Source organism: Erpetoichthys calabaricus, chromosome 7 (assembly GCF_900747795.2).
Source record: "Erpetoichthys calabaricus chromosome 7, fErpCal1.3, whole genome shotgun sequence".
In the NCBI taxonomy this organism is placed as follows: domain Eukaryota; kingdom Metazoa; phylum Chordata; class Cladistia; order Polypteriformes; family Polypteridae; genus Erpetoichthys; species Erpetoichthys calabaricus.
This window is the reverse complement of record NC_041400.2, coordinates 128,542,644-128,564,856: the sequence shown is the minus strand read 5'-3', so window position 1 is coordinate 128,564,856 and position 22,213 is coordinate 128,542,644. Positions and strand designations below refer to the sequence as shown.

The window sequence follows — 22,213 nt, the reverse complement described above, 5'->3', positions numbered from 1 at the left end:
TATCTCGGGGTCTTGTTCACGAGTGAGGGAAGAATGGAGCGTGAGATCGACAGGCGGATCGGTGCAGCATCCGCAGTAATGCGGGCGCTGCATCGGTCAGTCGTGGTGAAAAAGGAGCTGAGCCGCAAGGCAAAGCTCTCAATTTACCAGTCGATCTATGTTCCTACCCTCACCTATGGTCATGAACTATGGGTAGTGACCGAAAGAACGAAATCGCGAATACAAGCGGCTGAAATGAGTTTCCTCCGCAGGGTGTCTGGGCTTTCCCTTAAAGATAGGGTGAGAAGCTCAGTCATCCGGGAGGGGCTCAGAGTAGAGCCACTGCTCCTCCGCATCGAGAGGAGTCAGATGAGGTGGCTCGGGCATCTGATCAGGATGCCTCCTGGACGCCTCCCTGGTGAGGTGTTCCGGGCACGTCTAACCGGGAGGAGGCCCAGGGGAAGACCCAGGACACGTTGGAGGGACTATGTCTCTCGACTGGCCTGGGAACGCCTTGGGATTCTCCCGGAAGAGCTAGAAGAAGTGGCCGGGGAGAGGGAAGTCTGGGCATCTCTGCTCAAGCTGCTGCCCCCGCGACCCGACCTCGGACAAGCGGGAGACAATGGATGGATGGATGGAGGATTCACTACAAATGGAGCCATCCTTTTAAACTTTTTTTTAAAGTAGTTTGGGATTCATCTGTTGTTTTTTTTCCATTTAGTATTTTAAATTATTTATTTGTTATAAACTTCTATGTATGACCAGACAAACTATCAGGCACTTGCGCTGTTGGAATAGCTTCTGACTCTGGGAAGACTGAACCAGAATAATACTTGAGTAGTTTTATTGTGGGCTCAAAGTGCTGACATTACAGCTCTCCTGAAGTAGAAATGCTGACCCAGCCTTTATGCTATACCATTAAGTATACTTGGTGACTTTTGTGTAGACACATTCAGCCCACATCTAGTTTTTTGTAGAGATTCTTGTAGACTAATGTGGATAGTGTGTAGTGTGGAGTTCTGTCAGCTCTCAGGTTTTGCTTGCCATCCAAAGTGAAGTGTTGATATGCCATCAATTTTCTGAGCCATGGCATTTTCTTATGTTTGATTTTTATTTGCAATTGTTTATTTCTCTGTAATAATTTATTTGGATGGCCATGGTCACTTTAAATAGATACCAACAACTGTTTGCCTGGAGGTTTTCAGGAAATCTTTTGATCATGGCATGATTTGTCTCTGAAACCTGTGTGCTGACAACAAACTTATTCAAACATGCCTCGCACAGATGAGTCAGCCCCTGTCTTGAACCCTATATTCTGTAAAGACCGGTTGTAGCTCTGTGCTATTCTGCAGTAGAAATGGAGTGGACAATTTGATACTTTGAACTAATTTTTGCGTATGGGAAATACGTCTGAGAGGGGGCTCTTTCTCCTATATTTTACCAGTGGTCAACTCGTATTGAAGTCAACATAATGGTCAAACAATTTTTGCTCTCTGGAGGACAGTGTTTATTTCTTAAAAAAATTTCTAATAACATTTGTTTAATAAAACTTTATAGTTTCTTATTCTTAATATTTTCAAAGCATATGAAGCAAATTAACCCCAATATTTTTGGATTATTCACTAGAACAAATCAAGAAAAATTTCTGTGTGTTCTGATGACTTGGGACGAGCAACCCTCACATCTTTGGATTTTGATCTGCGTGGCCTGCAACCAGACAGCCGTATTGAAAACCTATTGCAGTTCAGCAGTCTAGAAGAGCTTGAACGGCAAAATGACTTGGCCCGGAGGAGTAACCGCCACCAGGAGCTATTTGCACTTTGCCCCCCTGCTGACGAAGTAAGAAATTATTTTCTTTTCTATTTTCTTAATTCGGAGAAATAGTTTAAAATCTGGGTCATTGGTTGCTTGAGGACAAATGCAGTATCCGGTATGTTTCTTAGGTAAATACAATATCTTAAAAGGACTAGTAGATCATGATGGTATGTGTAAATAAACTTCAGAATTAACATCTACAGTATATATATAATTCACTAAGCCGCCGACAAGTAGCCACCCATGGAAAGCACGCACCGACAAGTAGCCACCCATGGAAAGCAGGCAAGACAGCCACGCCCATCGTATATAATTCATTAAGCCGCCGACAAGTAGCCACCCATGGAAAGCACACAAGACAGCCACGCCCACCAACTCTAAGACCATTGGATATGACGACAACTCGCAGAGCCACGCCCACCAACTCGGACGCAGCAACTCACAACACCGGGCGTCATTCACGTTCGTTTCTGCTAGACTCCACATGCACCTCTGAGCCACGTTGACTTTTCATTAGTCAACTCAGTGGAACCTCGGTTCACACAGAGGCAGCGCGAGAGAGAGCCGCGCACACACACAGGCAGCGCCAGAGAGAGACAGAGGCACACAGGCAGCCTGAGAGAAAGAGCCGCGCACACACACAGGCAGCACCAGAGAGAGACAGACACACACACAGGCAGCTTGAGAGAGAGAACCGCGCACACACACAGGCAGAGCCAGAGAGAGACAGAGGCACACACACAGGCAGCGCGAGAGAGAGCCGCGCACACACACAGGCAGCGCCAGAGAGAGACAGAGGCACACACACAGGCAGCGCCAGAGAGAGAGCCGCGCACACACACAGGCAGTGCCAGAGAGAGACAGACGCACACACACACAGGCAGCCCGAGAGAGAGAGCCACGCACACACACAGGCAGTGCAAGAGAGAGAGCCGTGCACACACACATGCAGCGCCAGAGAGAGACAGACGCACACACACAGGCAGCGCAAGAGAGACAGACGCACCCACACAGGCAGCGTGAGAGAGAGGGGGCTGGACTCATAAGGTAGGAAGGCAGTTAAAGAATGCATTGGGCTTGATTTTGTTTTCACTTCTGTTTACATCGGTTCGTAGTGTACATTGTTGCAATGTTACATTTCTTGGTGGTTTATCAAATTACGGATTTTTTCAAATGTTCATTTTTTTCCCTGTGCTTAAAACTCATTAAAAAAAAGTGTTTTTAGCCAGCGGTTGGTAGCGCAATAGCGCAAGCTACTGCAGTGTTAGTTTTCTCTGTTGTTCAAGGTTTTCTCAGTGTTATTCAATGTTTTTACATTTAGTTTACTATTACACTGTGCATTCTATGGTTTAATTAAGTATATTTGTGCTTAAAAACTTAAAATATATATTTACATACAGTTCGTACAGTCTGGAACTGATTAATTGTATTTACATACAATCCTATGGGAGAAATTGCTTCGGTTCATGACCAAATCGGTTTACGACCAGAGTTTTGGAATGAATTATGGTCGTGAACCAAGGTTCCACTGTATTCTTTTCGGTTATGACGCACGACCGCGTCCACCATCGCAAACTGTTTTACATGCCATGGTCTTAGAGTTGGTGGGCGGGTCTCCGTGAGTTTCTCTTGCGAGCGAGCACATGACCAGACATATGCTTCGAGAACAAGGGTGGACGCGGCAGGACTATCTAAGAAGAGGCATGTTTGTCATGGATGTGAATCGCTGTATGCGGCGTGTAAAACAGTTTGTTTGTCGCGGATGTGAATCGCTGTATGCAGCGTGTAAAACAGTTTCCGAGGGGTATCCCATGGCCTTAGAGTTGGTGGGCGGGTCTCTGTTAGATGCTCTTGTGAGCGGGCACATGACCAGGCAGTGTGTATGCTTCGAGAGCGAGGGTGGACGCGCCAGCACCATCTAAGAAGAATCATATTTGTCTTGGATGTGAATCACTGTATGCAGTGTGTAAAACAATTTGTTTGTCGCGGATGTGAATCGCTGTATGCAGTGTATAAAACAGTTTGCGAGGGGTATTCCATGGTCTTAGCAGTGTCTATACTTCGATGTAAATCGCTGTATGCAGCGTGTAAAACGCTGTATTGTATATTGCCCTCTCCAGAGTTCCATCTTTTCATTCACCTACAGTCGTATCCTCAAAACCAACCCCATTTGGACAACTGTGTCTTTCAGGAAGTGTTCACCCATCAATACATAATTATGCTGCGTATGCTACGCCGCGGGTTGGCTAGTAATAATATATTTTTGATTCTGGTAACTGAAATATAATTAAAATAATAAAAAGAAAATAAAAGCATTTTCTTGAACTACGCATGAAAAAATTTTGAATAAATGTAATCAGATCTTTAACCAAAACACAGTAGTCAATAAAGCAGGTTCTGAGTGAACAATCAATTAAATTTTAATATATTATTTTTTAAAGAACATTAAGCAAGTACTCCAAGCAAAAGAAATTAATTATTTTCTTGGAACCAATAACTGGTTGTGTTACTTTTATGCAATAATTATAATCAGTGCCAAAGAAGAATTTTGAATAAATCCTCCTTAAGGAGCCTGCTCAGCTCAGTGATATTTGTTGATTTAAGAGCAAACCGCTTGTTTTGTATTCTTCCTCACCCTGAGTTGGCCATTACAAAGCTCTGAATTTTTTTTTTCTTTAACCATTCTGATGTAGACTTGTGTGTGTATTCTGGATTCAATTTTTGCTGCATGGATCAGCTGCCTTTTAGCATCATGAACAGGATTCTGCATTCTCATTCTCAGATACAGATTAGAATTTATACTTTCTTCAGTGAAGGCAAGCTGTCAAGATCCTGATGCAACAAACCATCTCCAAATCATGATGTTCTTATTATGGAATGCATTGTAAAGTTTTCTTAGAAATATTGGAATGCATGTTGACTAAAAAGTTAAACTTTTAAACAGTCTGTCCATTGAAAATTGTTGCAAATCTTCTGAGGAACACCCAGGTCTATTTTGGCAAGCTTGTTCTTAATAGTGAGCAATATTATCTGTCCTTCTACTCTCTCATAAATTATTTTGCACATTATCTGTCTTTCAGTCATTTTGCCACTTATTTACATTAAAAGCAAATCAAACAATTTGTTGCCTCCAAATAGTGTAAATTTTAAATTGATCAGCCAGTCACCACACCAGCTACTGTATGTTCGTTTCTGTTTCTGACAGAAGTTCCCATACACTTATCTTGCTGTGAGTTTCATTTGGACAGTTAATAACTTTATGTCATTCTTGTTATGACTTTTTGTTGTTTATTCACATTTTAAACCTTCTATTTTAAATTACTGCTGAAACTGCTTAAACTACTTCTTTGTCATTCATCCAAAAAGTGACTTGTTTGAACCTAGTTTTGGTAAATTTGACTTGCTTGTATGGAATGTTATTTGATTTTAATAAAATCAATACAATGTTAAAAAAAAGTGATTTTCTGAACCACTTTGTCCATTATAGTGTAATTCACCCAATTCTTCTTTTCCTTACTAGTTTATGTGGTCTTTATAAGAAGACAAAAAAGTAAATCTAATACACATGCTTCTTTACCTTTAGTATTTCTTGTTAATTAAACTTCATGAGTGCTGTGCTCATTGACCTTTTCATTTTAGATTGTGAGATTCTGTTTTTTTATGTTATGCCACTTTTGTAACAGGACCTTGGAGTTCTATTGCTGCTTGGGTCTGCAATTTCTATCATCTTGTCTAGTCCCTGACATTAATGCTTTTTTGATTTTGGAGTGCTGTTCCTGTGAAAATTGTCTTACATTCTGACACTTTGCAGTACATTTGACTACTTGAAGCGAACATCCTGAAACAAGAAAGATAAAACCCATGAACAAACAGCAAAAGGAAATATTTATAAGAGATTAAATGGGTATGATACAAATCATATACAGTATTTGAGAGTCTCTGTCCGGCTCTGGGTTTGACAGATAAAGGTGATTGGGATTTTATTAATGAAATTACAATTAAAGCATTTACATCTACTCTTTGAAAATATACACTTTAACTATTCACACAACTACTATAGACTTTTTGCCCATTTTTTTAAATGTAGCACATTATATGAGACATCCTAAATAGATCTGAAGAGCATAGTACCAGTTGCACAGGAGGGGGGTATTATGTAAGTATAAAATAATAAAGATATTTAAGTTATTTACTCCTTTACTAGCTAGGGCCCAATACTGTATCAGGAAAATCCACTCTCTGACACACTATCACTGAGTAGTTTCACCAAATGAATCACTCAGCAGAAGTGTGTCAAGAAATGCTGTGACAGCCAAGTCAGAACTTTTCTTTCTTTTAAATTTTCTTCCGTTTTAGTCATTCTGGTGTATTTTTATATTTGTATAAAGCCAAATTTCCCCCTGGGGACAAACAAGGTTCTATCTATCTATCTACAGTATCTATCTTGATCTGTCCTCATGTAAAATAGTACTGGTTTAATTCATCATTGACATGTTACTGTAAAATGTATTCACATTCACATCCATGAAATATGCCTGTTTTCTTTTTAATTTTTCAATTAATTGGCAATAGTACAGCAAGACAATATTCTAAAAGGTACAGTTTTTCTTTTTGTATTAACTGAAATGAACTAAAATATCCATGCCATAAATTGAAAAAATGTTAGCTATCCATTAAAGAGAACTGTAAAATGGAACATAACCTGCACATTTATATTGTCATGATAAATCAATTTTAATACATGTATTGTGCAATCAATATATTGATGATAAATTTAAATTTATTGGAAGCATTATTAGATTGGAGAGAATGACTATTTCAAATGACAGCATTCGCATATAGCAGATTCTAGTGACGTTAATTAAAAATTTACAGGGTGTCCAGGAATAATTATAACAAGAATAGTTTGAATAACCCTGTTGATAATAAAAAAGGACAATGTGGACACAAGTGTATACAGTAGACCCCCGCGGCCTCAGTCATTTGCAGATTTTTCCTTAGAACCTATCTAATAATTGTTAGCGGAAACCGCAAATATCCACTGCAATTTTTATGACTTTTTTCGTGGAAATACTGTACTGTAGAGAGAACAGGAAGCAACTGTAGTAGAGAACGCAGCTTGGGATGGTGAATATCTACTATATAAAAGCGGCCGGGATTGTCTTTCCGTCCCGTGAGTGCTGCGCACGCCCCGTCCATTTTGCAATGCACGATGGGATTTGTAGTTTCGTTTTTCCAGGTAAAAGATGATTTTCTACTCCAGACTGTGCGATATATCTACTATATAAAAGCGGTCGGGATTGTCCTTCCGTCCCGTGAGTGCAAAGCGTAGCGGTATTCCGCTTATCACAGAATTACTACTTGCGGTACGAAGCGACGCGATGTGAGCAGAGTTCTGGTGCTCCCATCTTTCCCTTGCTTTTGTGCGCAATATCGCTGGAAAAATAGACAAAATTATGTCTCTGGAAATAATTAATGTTGATGGAGTACAAATGCCTCACCGCGTAGTAAATATCAGGGGAGATGGTGCTTGCTTATTCTCATCTATAGCTTATTTAGTGCATGAAACTCCGTCTTTAGCGGTACAGATTCGGGCTGACATTGTACGACTTTGGACAGGCACTCGAGGGGATAAAAAACTTAGGTTTTCGGGAGATGTTATGAATGGGCACTTTGATGTTCTCATTCCCTACACTTACATGCCTGATGTACACATGGAGTGCACACAAATTGAGGAAAAAAGTCGGTTGCCTTAAAAGGCGGGTGAGCCTAGTAGTCAATAGAATTTGAAACTGCAATTCCCAGCAGTCCCTGCAGTGGCTCCGATTGGTCTTCTGCTGAGGCTGCTGGAGCTATTTGGGTCAAACGATGTCAGCGCGGCTTTTAAAAAGGGGGCCGGTGACCAAAAGCAAAAAAAGTTTTTGTAATTTGTGTTTCAAGTTCCTGTCTGTGTGCCTTCTGTTGGGTTACCTGTACTTATCGTTTTGTCCTGGATTGTTTCTTGATTGGCGTCTGAATTGTCTGCCGCCTGCCTTTGTACATAAGGACTGTAAGTGAATTCATGGCCATCCTGCAAAGAAAGGAGCGCTCCTGAACCCATCCACCCATCTTTACCATTTCAGGAACTAGCGGTAGGACTATCTTTACATTTCCATTCAACATGCGGATCTCTGGACTGTCTATTTTCATCATTACATTTCATCTGTTGCCATTTTTCATGAACATTTTTCATGATTTACTGTGTGTGTTTTCTTTGTGCTTTGTTGTATTTAATGTGTGCTGTTCTCGATGGTGTGAATTTTAGCGGCACCGGACCGCTACAGCGTTATTCATTTCTCCTTGCTGCTGATTGACTGTGATGCATCTCCAGCTGAGTGTTCTTGTATTTTCTGTTTTGTTCTTCTGAACCCTTAAACCACCACAGCCGGCTATAGTCGTTTCCCAGTGCCATTCACGAGCACGCAGGAGCTAATCAGTCAGTGCCGTACATTCGTTGAGCAGCCAGCTCCTTGTGAGCTGGGGGGCTGAACGCACCCCTAGAAGACACGGACACTCCTCAAAAAAACTCTCTTAAAAAACGCTGATAGACTACCTTCATATTGCTGCTGGGCTTACTTGCGGTTGTTTTGTCGTGTGATATGCTTCTTGCGCGATGCTACGCCTACTTGAAAGGCCAAACAGCACGTGTCCTTTTTGGCTGATTGCTTTGTTTCTCTCTCCTCCCCCAGACATCCTCTGCTCCTGTTGCGGGTCCCGCTCCTGTTGTGCCCCCCTATGATGTTTGTCTATTCTTTAATGGAGAAATAACTGCATACTGAGCTTGTTTTACTTCTGAAAGAGACATGTTTGTTTGAAGTGTTTGAATAAAATTCCTGTCTCTACAATCTTTGTGTTTCTGTGCAGTTCTGTGACCCAAGCATGACACCCTGCAGCAGTGCAGCCTTACTGTCCCTGAGCTTGACTCGCCGCACTATAGCCTGCCAGCATCAGCACTTACTTCTGTGTGCTTGCGTGCAGCCAGTTCAAGCGTAGTTGGCTTGGTAATTTCATCCATGGTGTCAGTTACACCTTGTACATGTTGTTCCAGTAGTTTTTAAGTAGTTTTTACAGTTAATTAGCAGTGTGTAAGATTATCAGTGTTGCAGTAATGCTCTTTGCATGAAAAAAAAATTCACTTTTTCTTTGTAAATTGTGACATTTACTTAAAGTGCAGCAAAAAAGTATTTTGTGTCTGGGGATGCATTAACCCCCAAGTATGTGGCAGTTTAAGGCTTAAAGCACCAAGATGCTGTAGAAACACCCTGCACCTTCTAAGGCTTCTGGCAATGAAAACGAGCTTGCATGAATTACAGTATATATAGCGGTAACATCTGTATTTTAATTTTGGAAACCACGGGAGACATAGCAGTACAGTACTGTGCAGTATACGGGTTTATATTTACATTCTTTTTTTAGGCAATGTATTAAGCTGATGTTGAAATTAAATGAAAGTGTTTTGGGGGCATATTTAGGGTTTAAACTATAAAAATAGGCATTTTTTTAACCACATCCAATATTTGCGGTTTTTCACAATTAGCAGGTGCTCTAGGAACATACCCCCTGCGAAATTTGGGGGTGTACTGTATATGTTATACTACTATTTAGACATTCTGCATTTTGTCTGTTCTTGACTATGAGGCTATTATGACAGAATCAAAACATTAAATGAAAAAATATTTTTTGGTTGTTTACAATTGTGTCTAAATAATTTTTGTGTATTTATCAACAGCAAAATACTTAAGCTGTCTTTTTGGTATATAATCGACCCTTGTTTATCGCGGTTAATCAGTTCCAGACTCTACCGCGATAAAAGAATTTCCACGAAGAAGGATTCTTTATTTATAAATCGAATATTTTCACAGTTAGAGCATAGAAAACCTGTTTACGACCTTCTAAATACGTTTTTTAACATTATTAGAGCCCTCTAGACATGAACTAACACCCTTGTAGAGACTTTTAAACACTGCAAACAAACATTTGTCTCTTTTTCAAAAGTTTAATCTGTGCTCCATGACAAGACAGATGACAGTTCCGTCTCACAATTAAAAGAATGCAAACATATCTTCCTCTTCAAAGGAGTGCCCGTCAGGAGCAGATAATGTCATTGAGACAGAGAGAGAAAAGCAAACAATCAAAAATCAATAGGTGCTGTTTGGCTTTTAAGTATGCGAAGCACCGCCCAACAAAGCAGCCGTAAGGAAGGGAGCAATGGGAAGGTAGTCTTTCAGCATTTTTTAGGGGAGCATCCGTATCCTCTAGGCCAGTGTGCAAACAGCCCCTCTGCTCACACCCTCTCTGTCAGGAGCAGAGAATGTCAGAGAGAGAGAAAAGCAAACAATCAAAAATCAATAGGTTCTATTCGGGCGAAGCATCGAGCGGGAAGCATATGACATATCATTGAGGAGTTTTATTTAATACATATTACGTGCTCTGATTGGGTAGCTTCTCAGCCATCCACCAATAGCGTCCCTTGTATGAAATCAACTGGGCAAACCAACTGAGGAAGAATATACCATAAATTAAAAGACCCATTGTCCGCAGAAATACGCGAACTAGCGATAAATCTGTGATATATATTTAGATATGCTTACATATAAAATCCGCGATAGAGTGAAGCTGCGAAAGTCGAAGTGCGATATAGCGAGGGATCACTGTAGTCTTTGTTACTTACATGTTACTGGCAGTCTGTTTTTTTTTAACTTTTAAAACTGTGAAGCTACTACTTTTTATTTAATTCGTTCCACTAAAACACAGTTTTGATGATAAATGTAAGAATAATGCACTACAAAGAAAAAATAAACAGTTTTCACAAATGAAAAAATACCTGTTTTCCAAGCCTATTATTAAGCTCCCTTCTAGTATTTTGTATAATTAAAAGTAATTGGAAAAACAAATTTTTGTTGCTGAAACAACCATCACATTGTCTTTTGGTAAATGTCACATCCCTTTCCTTAATCTGTGCTGCCCTGAGAGCATAGTGTGCAATTTTGAAGGATCGGAAGACCAATGAGGAAGTACCTTCTGAAAGGCATATAATGTTTATGGATAAAATGTAAATTTGCATTAAGGATTTCTAAAGGCCAGAATATGGTCTCAAGGGATGGATCATGGCCACTGATGATGTGAAAGAGTGGGTATGATTGTGGAGGAGTCCACGCCAGGGACGACTGTGTGAGCGAGAAGGAAGACAGGAGGACAACTGACCCAGAGCAATCTGGCAGAAGCCTGTGGAGGCAGCCAAGATGGGGGTCAGTAGTGAGAGGACCGCGACTGCTGAAGTCTCTTCAGCTGAGCATGCCTTGGGTGAGCTGGAGAGACTGGGAAGGAGCTGTGCTTGGCTGGTGTGACCCCAATGTCTGCTGCAGGATTTTAATCTCGTTTTAACTGTTTGGGATTTTTACCTTTTTTTTATGGATTATTTACTGAAATGCTGCACTGCACTACTATGGACACTGTTTTTTTTTTGTTTCTTGCTTTTGCTCTTTGGTGTCCTCATTGTCCAGCTCATCCGGTTACATTACTGTTGGTGTTCGGTTCAAGAGACTTCCATAAGTGAGATAGGTGCATGGAGCAAGACCTGCATCGTCACAGAGACAATAAGCAGGAGTGTTTGCGGTATAGAAAAAAAAGGAATATGAGGTGGCAGGCGATGAGCTAATTGGTAGAGAAGGCTTTCTTTTATTGTTTTGGAGGTGTGCTCCATTACCCAGATAATAGTATATAAGACAGGCACTTTGTGTTACCGAACAAAGACTCCAAGTAAAACATAGAAAACCCTAGTACCTCTGAGTTGGGTTTCTTTATTACGCTGGTTGTTACAATATTATATGAATTCATTAATTTTCTTAATACTATATTATATTTTGTTTTGTAAATAAATATGACAATTCGGTAATCTACAGCATATAATTTTTAAAGTAGCTGTTCTTTATTAATTTTGTTAATACTATATTATATTTTGTTTTGTAAATAAATATGACTATTTGCTAATCTACAGTATATCATTTTTAAAGTAGCTGTATTGTTATCCGTCTTTTCTCTTATTCATCACAGCCTCAGCCCCGACCCCTGACGGATAATCAAGGTTTTACTGTATAGATGACGGTGACCAGTCTCATCATTGCAGTCTTGTTATAAAAGATTGCTGAGTGATTTAAAACAGCATTCAGATTCTGTACCAATATAAAGGCATTTCATAAAAAAACCTTTGCTTTTAAATATCCTGTTAAGAAAATTATGGTTTTGCCTCTGTTCTCTTAAACTCTACAGTGCATTTCTTGTCTGACAGGGATTTAACAATGGCTTTATTTGACCTCCCCTTTTTAAAGACTCTAAAAGCTTTGACACTGAATTAAAGTGTCTGTTAGGACTTGTATGAAAAAAACAGTCAGTCATTGCACAGTACTTAGTCATGTTTAAAAAAAACAGAAAATTTAACCTTTTAAAGTCTGAAAGGTAAAACATGCCAAACATCAAATGTTAGTGTATGCTTTAATTACTTGACCAGTACCACATTTTAATGTCTTTTATAGTTAAAAGAATTATTGCTAATTATATAATAAATGCTTACTTTAGTTACTATTCTTTCAAAGTGTACGTACAGGTTGGTAATATTATTTACAGGCTCAGAGCACAATTACCTCCATTAGGCATTGCTAAGTGTTCATTTTTTCATGTTGTCTTCCAATATTAGGCTTAATAATCTTTGCTAGTTAAACTCTGCCAATGAATCCATCCATCTGCTTTCCAGATCCAATTTTACCATTAATTTTACAGTCAGTGTTTGTCCTACATGAACAACCCCAACACCTGGAGCTTTGAAGCAACAGTGCTAAACAAATTGACCTCTCCTGCTGTCTTTAGTATATATTAGAAATAGCTGAAACTATGTCAAGCATAAATTTTGTGTCTGTGTGTTGGATAAATCCAGAAATTCTAGGGTTCAACTCATGCTTTTATATAGTGTGTGTGTGTGTGTATGTTTGTGTGTCTGTGTGAGAGAGAGAACAAGAATATGTTGCAATGTTTTCTGTAAGCAGTATTTCTCCAGTTGCAGGGATTGATTGGCTGAGGGACATACAGTACTTTAATATGAGGATATTTTGAAAAAGTTGTTTATCTAAGGTCTGTCATGTGTAAAAAAGTAATTTGTCTCTTTTTCAATTTATAGGAGGATGCTGTGGAAATACGGCCAATTCCAGACTGTCCAAAAGAACACACAGGCTTCAGAATTCATATCAAATGTCAAGTTGTAAAGTAATAATTAACATATTGCTTTTATTTGGAAAATAATGTACATTGCTTTTGAATGAAATTTGTATATATCCTTATTTATTTTAGTGTACAGTATATTAATGTGTATTGCAGTTTGAATGTTCAAAACTGATTTGACAATTTTGAAAGTCTACAGTCTGTGTTGCTCTGCCCATGTGCTACAGTGCAGTATTACCTATGTTGCCATCCATTAAACTAAAACAGTTGAGAGAGAAGATCCTTTGTCTTTTACATTGTTGGATGCTATGGTGAGTGGTTCTTTTCATTTGCAGGAGCAGTCCAGGAAGTGATTGTTTAACTGTAAACTCATGCACACAGGAGTTCTTGAAGGCAAATTTATACTTCTATGGAATTTTAGTTTATGTGTTTGCACAAGCTGATGTATTCAATGTAAAAGCAGAGAAATATGTGCTTAGCAGTATGTGTCTTGTTCTGTCTGATGCACCCAGAGGACCAACAAGAATTTTGTGCCAGAAAACTCTGGGAAGATTGATTAGTTACTGGTCACACAAATTATATATAGTTTTTAACTCTGTGTGTTGCCTTTGGTTAGAATTTGGTCACCATAAGTCTCTGTTTTATATAAACTGTTTTCTGTGTTATTACATGTTTACAAATTTAAAGTCTGAAATAATTAAATACCACCTTTGTTCTAAAATAAATAACTAGATTCAAACTCTTACTTATAAACAATATATTTCAGCGATTAGAAAGTTAGCAAATGAGAGAGGGCAAAATTTTAAAGTAGGGCACAAGAGGATCAATGCTATATTCAGGCTCATGTCTAGATGGAAAAGTCAGCCATTGGACAAGTGCACAACTAGTTGATGTATTTAAGAGTGTATAGCTGTAGATCCAGAAGGAGAACTGTAGTGTGGAAATCCTGAGTGGTAACAAGATGCTTTATGAAAAGGTGTGTATTTAAATTCTGCTTGTCTTATTCACGTAAGAGCTGCAGGATTTACCCATATCTTTTAATCAACAGTGCGGCCGTCAGTGTTTACTGTTATGTAAATGGACAGTTTAAATGTGAACATTTAGTATGATCCAAATGGCTTGAGATCAATATTGTTCATAAATCAATATATTGGTTTAGGAAACTACAAATTAACATTTTGAAATTATCAGCAAATGTTAAGAAAAAGTACTAAATACTAATAATGAAAGCAATAATTTGACAATGTGAATTGGCATCATTATTACTTATACATTTTGTTTTCCACTTTACAATTTTAAAGAGGTTGGTCTTTAATAAGTACTGTTTTAATACATGTTTTTATTTTAATGTCATGCATCATTGGTAGTAATCAATATAATATCTTGTTAATTTCAGCTACATAAAATATCTTAATTAAAATTAAGATATTTTTCTCACAATCTAAATATTATATTTTAATTATAGGTTTGACATTGAAATAGAGCCATTGTTTATAACCCTGGCCTTGTATGACTTAAAAGAAAAGAAGAAGGTAAGCACTCTTTGTTTAAAAACTGAAAAGATAGTCAGGTTATAGTTTAATTTGGTGTTTATTGCTTACTTATCCAGACCTCATTTTGCAGCATATAATGCTGTTGTTTGAAAGGAAAAGATTCAAATGTGTCAGACATAACTTTTTTAAGTGGTAGCTCATTTTTGCTGTCATACATTTTACTTCATGGATTATAGAAACAAATTATATACTTGATCTAATTAGATAGATAGATAGTAAAGAATAACAAGGGAAGTACAGTACAGTCAGGGCCGGATTTTCCTATAGGCTAACTAGGCTTCAGCCTAGGGCCTCAAGATCAAGAGGGGCCTACATTCAAATTGTTATCAAAATTTTATTATCTCTCATGTAATTTACAAACTTAAAAATGGAAGGTGAAAGGGGCCTCATAAGTGGAATAGCCTAGGGCCTCTTTTCATATAAACCTGGCCCTGAGTACAGTATTTTGAATATGCTAGCCACCCCTATGTTATGTGTTTGAATTTAACTTTTAAGAGAAGAAAAATGTTAACAAGTGGGATGTTAAAGAGTTAATTATTGAATATAACACATGAAAATATAGTTATTTAGAATGGAACAAAAACATGTCACTTTGTACACAGTTTTTAAATTTTATTTGTAAGTTTGCTGTTTTGGGTGAGTATTGTCTGTTATGGGGGTTTCATGATTTAGCACTGTGTTAGCACTATATTTATTAATGCAATTTCAATTTTTTTTAGATTTCTGAAAATTTTTACTGTGACCTGAACTCTGATCAGTTTAAAGGATTCCTTCGCTCTCATGTACCATCTATTGCCCCTTCCAGCCTTGCTAAATCTGCTATTTTTTCCATTACATACCCATCTCCTGATATTTATCTTGTCATCAAGGTAATTTGCTTCATTTTTTCTCCTTGCCTATGATAAAAAAATAATATTCATAATTGTTAAAATTATATTTCTTTGTACAATTATTAAATTAGTAGCTGTTCCTTTAATGATTGCAAACAGCTGATTTGTTGTAAAAGGCATATTTGCACTATATGGCTTCCACTGGCTACAAATACATTTTTAAACAAAAGAGAAGAGTGAGCAGGTGAGCAGGACAAGTCAAAATATTTGGTTTATTAATTCAAAAATAAGCGAGAGGAGACTGAAGGAAGAAACACAAGAAAATATTAAATTGGAATGAAAAGGGCTACTTCTTTGGGTCCACCTACCACAGGTTGCAATATCCTGGATAACCATTGGGGTGACTCACCAACACTTGCCGGAACTCTCACTAAAAAAGCACATAATTTCTTCTGTCTGATCTCACATTCTTTTTCACAGTACCCTGACCACACTACCACCTGCCAAATGAGACCTTGCCCCAGCTCAGATCTTGTTAACTCAGTATGGCTTTTAGCCCAGTTGTTCTCTGCAGACACTTTCAGGATTGGAATTATTCCTATTGGTATCTACTACTCTATTGTGGCCTCTGAAAACACAGAATCCTCTTGAAAGTCCACAGATAGTTTTAATAAATTTCTTTGGTAACTTCCGGTATCACCGCACTTTGTCATGTATTAAACTCAGTTATTAGGTCAGTGATTTGTGACTGCTCCTGGCCATTTCTTAAAGTAAGAATTAGCCCCAAAAATCCCTTCTGATGTCTCTTTGTTTCCAACTGTCAGCATGGAGGAATTCATGTAGTCAATGAAGTGAAAACTTCCAGAACAACCTTTGCAGTGATGTCTTTATGCTCGCTGTCAACAAGCAGGTGGAAGGGTTCTTCATTTTCTAGTCTACTTTAAATTTCTTGAGATGCTTATCATCATTTCTTTCCCCAGCTTTTGCAATAGTCTTCTCCAGTTCTTTGCAATAGCAGTGTCCCTTCTAGCCCAATCAGCACTGAGCAATTTATCATAGCATAACTGACTTCATTTTAATCTCTTTATTATATAAAAAAATCTTAGGACGAGACTTTTTACTGGTGACGAAGACGTGATCTTTTGAAGAGAGACACTTAAGAAGAGAGACAGAGAGACACTTTGGAAGAAAGATCTTATGAAGAGAGACACTTTCACATCCCGCGAGACAGGCACGTCACATCATACTTACAACCTTTGTAAGCAAGTCCCGTGATACACATGCAGAGCAGGTTAGAAATAAATAATGGAAGTAGGAAAATTCTAAAGTTTCAAAAAAATGAGTGCAAAGATCACATTAGCACAAACAAACAGAAAATATTACTCGGTGAAATAACGGAAAAGCGAAAAGAGATTGCATAGTGTTTGAAGACAAAAGGACAGGTGCTGTACAGGCTTTTAAACATTTGAAGTGCCACCCGAAATGCCGATCATGCAGAATGAAAGCAGCAGCATGCCAGTAGCTGATCGAGCAAAGAGGAGGTAAAAAAAAACAACTTTTACTTGTTTCCCAATGTATCACTGCTGAAGAGGGGTTTCAGAGGAGTGACCACGTCACCTTGGTGTGCATTCAGCCACACTCTTCACAATGGCGCGTGAAGGTGGGGGGGGGGGGGTGAAGTGGAATGCGAGTGAAGTTCAAATTACACGGCATGGAAACATGTAGCTCTGGTGGGCTGGGGAAAGGGCAGGCAAGCGAAGTGCAGATCACGCGGTGAAACAGCAACAGCAAGCCAACAGCTGATCGAGCAAATAGGAGTTAGAAAAAAATGTATTTCTATCCCATTGTATCACCGTTTAAGCATGGTTTCAGAGGAGTGAATGCATCTCCTTGGGGTGTGTTCACCCCCCTCTTAACAACGGCGTGAAATGCAGGTGGGAGGGAGGGGTTAGCGAGCGAAGAAAGCAGGGGGCAAGCCCCCAAGTATTTCTAAAAGACTGAAAATGGTGTCATCAAGGCATTTCATGTACTTGTAAATTTTAACTCCCAAGTAGTGGAATTGTCATTCATTTTCATATTCTCTCCAGTATTTAGTTTGCATTTGCTTTTCTTTTGTAATATCGCCTCAGTGCAGTGCATTATTTATTTGGCTTTGTGGTATTCTTAACGGGAAATACTTGGTATAAGATGATTTATATCATAACAAAGATTGTTAACACATTGTTACAGATGAGGAAAGCAGAGGGAAAAGCTAATGCAGTGTAAAATAGTACAAGTGTTTGATGTGCTAAAATCTCACATTTATGCTCACATCATAAATTAATTTTAACAGATACTGAATTTCAATAGAACATTAATTTCCTTTGTGATACCTTTAATTGTGATGTTGATTTAATTACTGTGGAGTACTGTGAATAGTAATGTTTGCTGTAATAAACATCCATTTCAAATTAGTGACGAGTGCCATACTGTGTCATGTAAAAACAATGAGTGAGTCTATGCAGTTGTGTGCTTTGTAGCACTTATGTCTGGACCAGAAATATCCCCTGAGCCCAAAATTTCCATTATAGGCTCTGACAACTTGCAATCCTGTGTAATGCAATAGAATTAGTTGCCAATGAAAGAATGATTATTTATTGTATTTATTTATTGTTTAGTTTCAGGAGTGGAAAATTGGGAATAATTATAAATGACTAGCTGTGTTAAGTAGACTTGGATTTAGATTAATGAAATCATAAAATACATTATATTTTAACATATGTTCTATCTTTATTTTGTTCCAGATTGAAAAAGTTCTTCAGCAAGGAGAGATTAGTGATTGTGTAGAACCCTACATGACACTGAGTGAGGTAGCCAAGGTAGGAGGTTTTTGTGAATAATGTTAGCCTGTGAATTTGTGTATAAAGGAAAGTGTTTTAACACTCATACAGATAAAACAGAATAAACAATAATTTGTTTTTTTTATATAACTGGAAAGATTGGAGTCTGTTATCAATTATTTAGAATGAAGCCTGTCATTTTCTATTTGAAGGATAATTCAGTAAATTTGATTAACAATTACATTTTAATAATTAAATTTCCTGCAGCTAGTTCAAATATTAATTGGATTATTTAACTGTTTTTTTCACAATTGTGGTGTGCTGTCATTTGCTCTTGTTAAGTGAATCAGGATTTATTCATTTTATATTAAAAAAATATCTACTGAAGTGCCTTTCAGTTGTAGCCAGTAAGTTATCAGTCCAAAAAGAAAACAAAACCTACAGTAGAGACTGTACCTGCACAAACATTTAGATATAGACATTGCTCATAAACTAGGTACCAGTAAGTGTTTATCCAAAGAATTTTCACAAAAAACATACTTACTTTTTATGAGACTCTACCATTATTGAAGGAAGTCTTAGTTGTCCTCTTCATTGTGCAAATGTAATTCCCTCTCATCCATATAGATTTGCACCTAATAACTCTTATCCTAAAAGTTTGACTTACAAATATAATTTGATAATGGTTCTTATGGTTTTGGCTAAGTATTTGTCATGCACTTTCTTTTTAAGCACTTAGACAATCAAATTGTTATTTACATCATGAACATGTCTGACTGCAAATTTGAAAGGGATTAAATGGTTGAGTCCTGTTGCTTACCCTTATCCAAGCCATGATACATAGATAATGTGTTGCAGTTATTGCAGGCAGAGAGAATTAAGATAAGAGGCATAACCAGAGAGACAGACAGACATGCATAGCCAGTAACTGTTGTGGGGCACAGGTGAATATGTTCTACTGAGAACAGTTGTTTATACCAGTGGATGTGATTTTGCCTCAAGTACCATGAAACGCATCGACAGATTGTTAATGGATATGAGTTTCTGGGTATCATCAAGCATGCTGTTATGGAGACATTTTTCCATTTTCTGAAGGACCAATTGTACAACATTCACTAGAGTAAGTGTGATTATGAATTTTGTTTAGGTGCCAAATGATAACCTGGCTAGTTACTTGTCACAATGTGGATTGATACATGTGAAATCTCACTGGGTTTCAAAGTTTACAGTCTTATGAAAAAGTAAGTACAAGTAAGTATCAAAATGATTACTTCATGTTTTGCTACTAAAAGCAATCTTCTGAATTATGCACTTAATTTTTTCATACATGGCTTCGGCTTGTTTACTGAGTTTTTTAAATAAATAATGATGAAGTAATATCTCTTACATGTTTTTTGCTACCGGATTGTAGATTTCTCTCCTTTTAGGACATGCATTGTATTGGGCTTTTGACACCAAATCTAAGCACTACAAAAAATTTACAAATGTACTTATCAGGATTACTGATGTGGTCTATGGAATTGTAGGCACATGTTTTTTTTTTCATTTTGTTTACATATCCCGGGTATACAGTTTTATGCATCATTTGATATTGCTATTTTATACTAAACAGCCACAAACTAATGTTTTATTTGTGGATTATTCATGATTTCCTACCATGCACACCTTTCAGTCAGCTACATCACATATTGAAGTTACATGAAAACTTGCCAAACACAAAGATAAGAGCTCATATTTTTTCCCTATCAAACAAAAAACTCATATTTTGCGAAACCAGAAAATCTGACACTTTAAAGCATAGACTGTCTATTCTTATGTTTTAAAGCTTTTATTTGCCATTAGATTGGTGCTCTTTTGGCCCCAATTATAAGCCACTCAGGAAGACACATTTTTGATAAATGTATTAAATATCAGCTTCACTTACCAAACTAAATGTCTGCAAGAAATGACAGTACACCATGACTATGAAAAATAACCTAAACTTCACAAAACCTTGTTCCTTAAGCTATCTGCTCATATTCAAATTTTTTATTATTTAATATATTTTTGCAGGTCACATGTGCAAATAAAACTTATTCATTTTCTGCCTGTTGTTTGCCGAGTACATTATAGTCAAGTCAAGGTACAAAGCTCAATACTAGTTTCTTACATTATGTGAATGTACTGTACATACAAATGTTGGATTTGCTGTTGTTTTGCTTTTTGTGCTGTACACAACAAAAACCTATCAGGGCTATGATATTTGTGATCGTTTTGAATTGTTTAGTTTCAGGAGTGGAAAATTGGGAATCATTATAAATGACTAGCTGTGTTAAGTTGAGGTGGATGGTTGTGCACATAAACATCTTTTAAAAATTGAGTTGTGCATGGTGTATTTATCATAGCATGTAGTTATGACTTGGTAATTTTTACATTCTGGGATCAACACTAGCATCAGTTTGTTTTACAGAGAGATCAGACAGTAGGTAAATGTGCCTTATTTTTTAAAATTGTACATAAAGGCAATATAATCTATGATACAAACCTAATCAAAACAGATACATTTTTCTGCCTTTTCACACCCATAGTTTGTACCCTTTTTGTCCAGTATCACTACTTGAAAATCCATCCTTATACAGAGCTGCTGTAAAGCTCAGTATGTATTGATATACCATGGTGTAAGATAAAATAGTTGGTGAACAGATGAAACATCACATAATTATCATAATTTTTTTACTAGGAGGAGGAAGTGGAGGAGGTTAGGAGCATGCACTGATTACAGCACATTGCTGCACCTACCACACAGCAAACCACCTGGATTGAACTAGATAGCTTTAATGTAGGAATGCAAAGTGTATCAGTCTCTACCATGCTTTTTTCCTACAGCACAATATTAAAGATTAATATTAACAACTTTGGAACTGAAGCCAGTTCATTGATAGTCACTATACTCTTTCCTGTTTGTAACATTGGTGTAGTATCTGTGAGTTCCATACTTTCTGGACCTACAGGAATTCCTGGTAAGAAGCGTTCAAAGACCAGTGGACTTAAGTCCTGTTTAAATTAGATACAGATTTGGATATACGTGCAGGATTGTTTTAGTTTACTGTATATTATTATTCTGCTGTTGGGAATCATTTTCTTTATTAATCAGTTAGACATACTATATATAAATATAACGTGGACATTCCCAGACACAGTGTATATGAATATTATTTATAACAAATGTTGTGTATATGTTGAGGAATTATTATAAAAAAAAATGTCACAACCTACTGCTTTGATATACAAAAGACTTACTGATCTGTATACTGCAGCACTGAACTTGTTCTTAGAAAAATATACAGTACTGTACATGGAAAATTTAAAAACCCAAAATTTTGTTGGAACTTGTGCTCCCTCTGCTGGTACAAAAAGAATTAGAAGTGCAACATTGAATAAACTGGATTTATGTAAAACATTACTGTACTTTGTTTCTCTGATTTTGTTTAATAACGCTTAATGGTTTTGGGTTAATTGAACGCACCATATACAGTGGGGCAAAAAAAGTATTTATTCAGCCACCAATTGTGCAAGTTCTCCCACTTAAAAAGATGAGAGAGGCCTATAATTTTCATCATAGGTATACCTCAACTATGAGAGACAAAATGAGAAAAAAAAATCCAGAAAATCACATTGTCTGATTTTAAAGAATTTATTTGCAAATTATGGTGGAAAATAAGTATTTGGTCACCTACAAACAAGCAAGATTTCTGGCTCTCACAGACCTGTAACTTCTTCTGTAAGAGGCTTCTCTGTCATCCACTCGTTATGTGTATTAATGGCACCTGTTTGAACTCGTTATCAATATAAAAGACACCTGTCCACAACCTCAAACAGTCACACTCCAAACTCCACTATGGCCAAGACCAAAGAGCTGTCAAAGGACACCAGAAACAAAATTGTAGACCTGCACCAGGCTGGGAAGACTGAATCTGCAATAGGTAAG

General features: G+C 37.5%; 1 protein-coding gene across 1 annotated transcript in view; it reads left to right on the top strand.

The window, feature by feature from the left end:
• dock8 (dedicator of cytokinesis 8) overlaps positions 1-22,213 on the top strand; it is a 156,058-nt gene that overhangs the window by 16,711 nt on the left and 117,134 nt on the right. Inside the window, 5 exon segments of the mRNA XM_051929472.1 lie at positions 1,606-1,818; positions 13,004-13,089; positions 14,510-14,576; positions 15,317-15,466; positions 18,211-18,285. Of these exon segments, the coding sequence (XP_051785432.1) occupies positions 1,606-1,818; positions 13,004-13,089; positions 14,510-14,576; positions 15,317-15,466; positions 18,211-18,285 (591 nt within the window).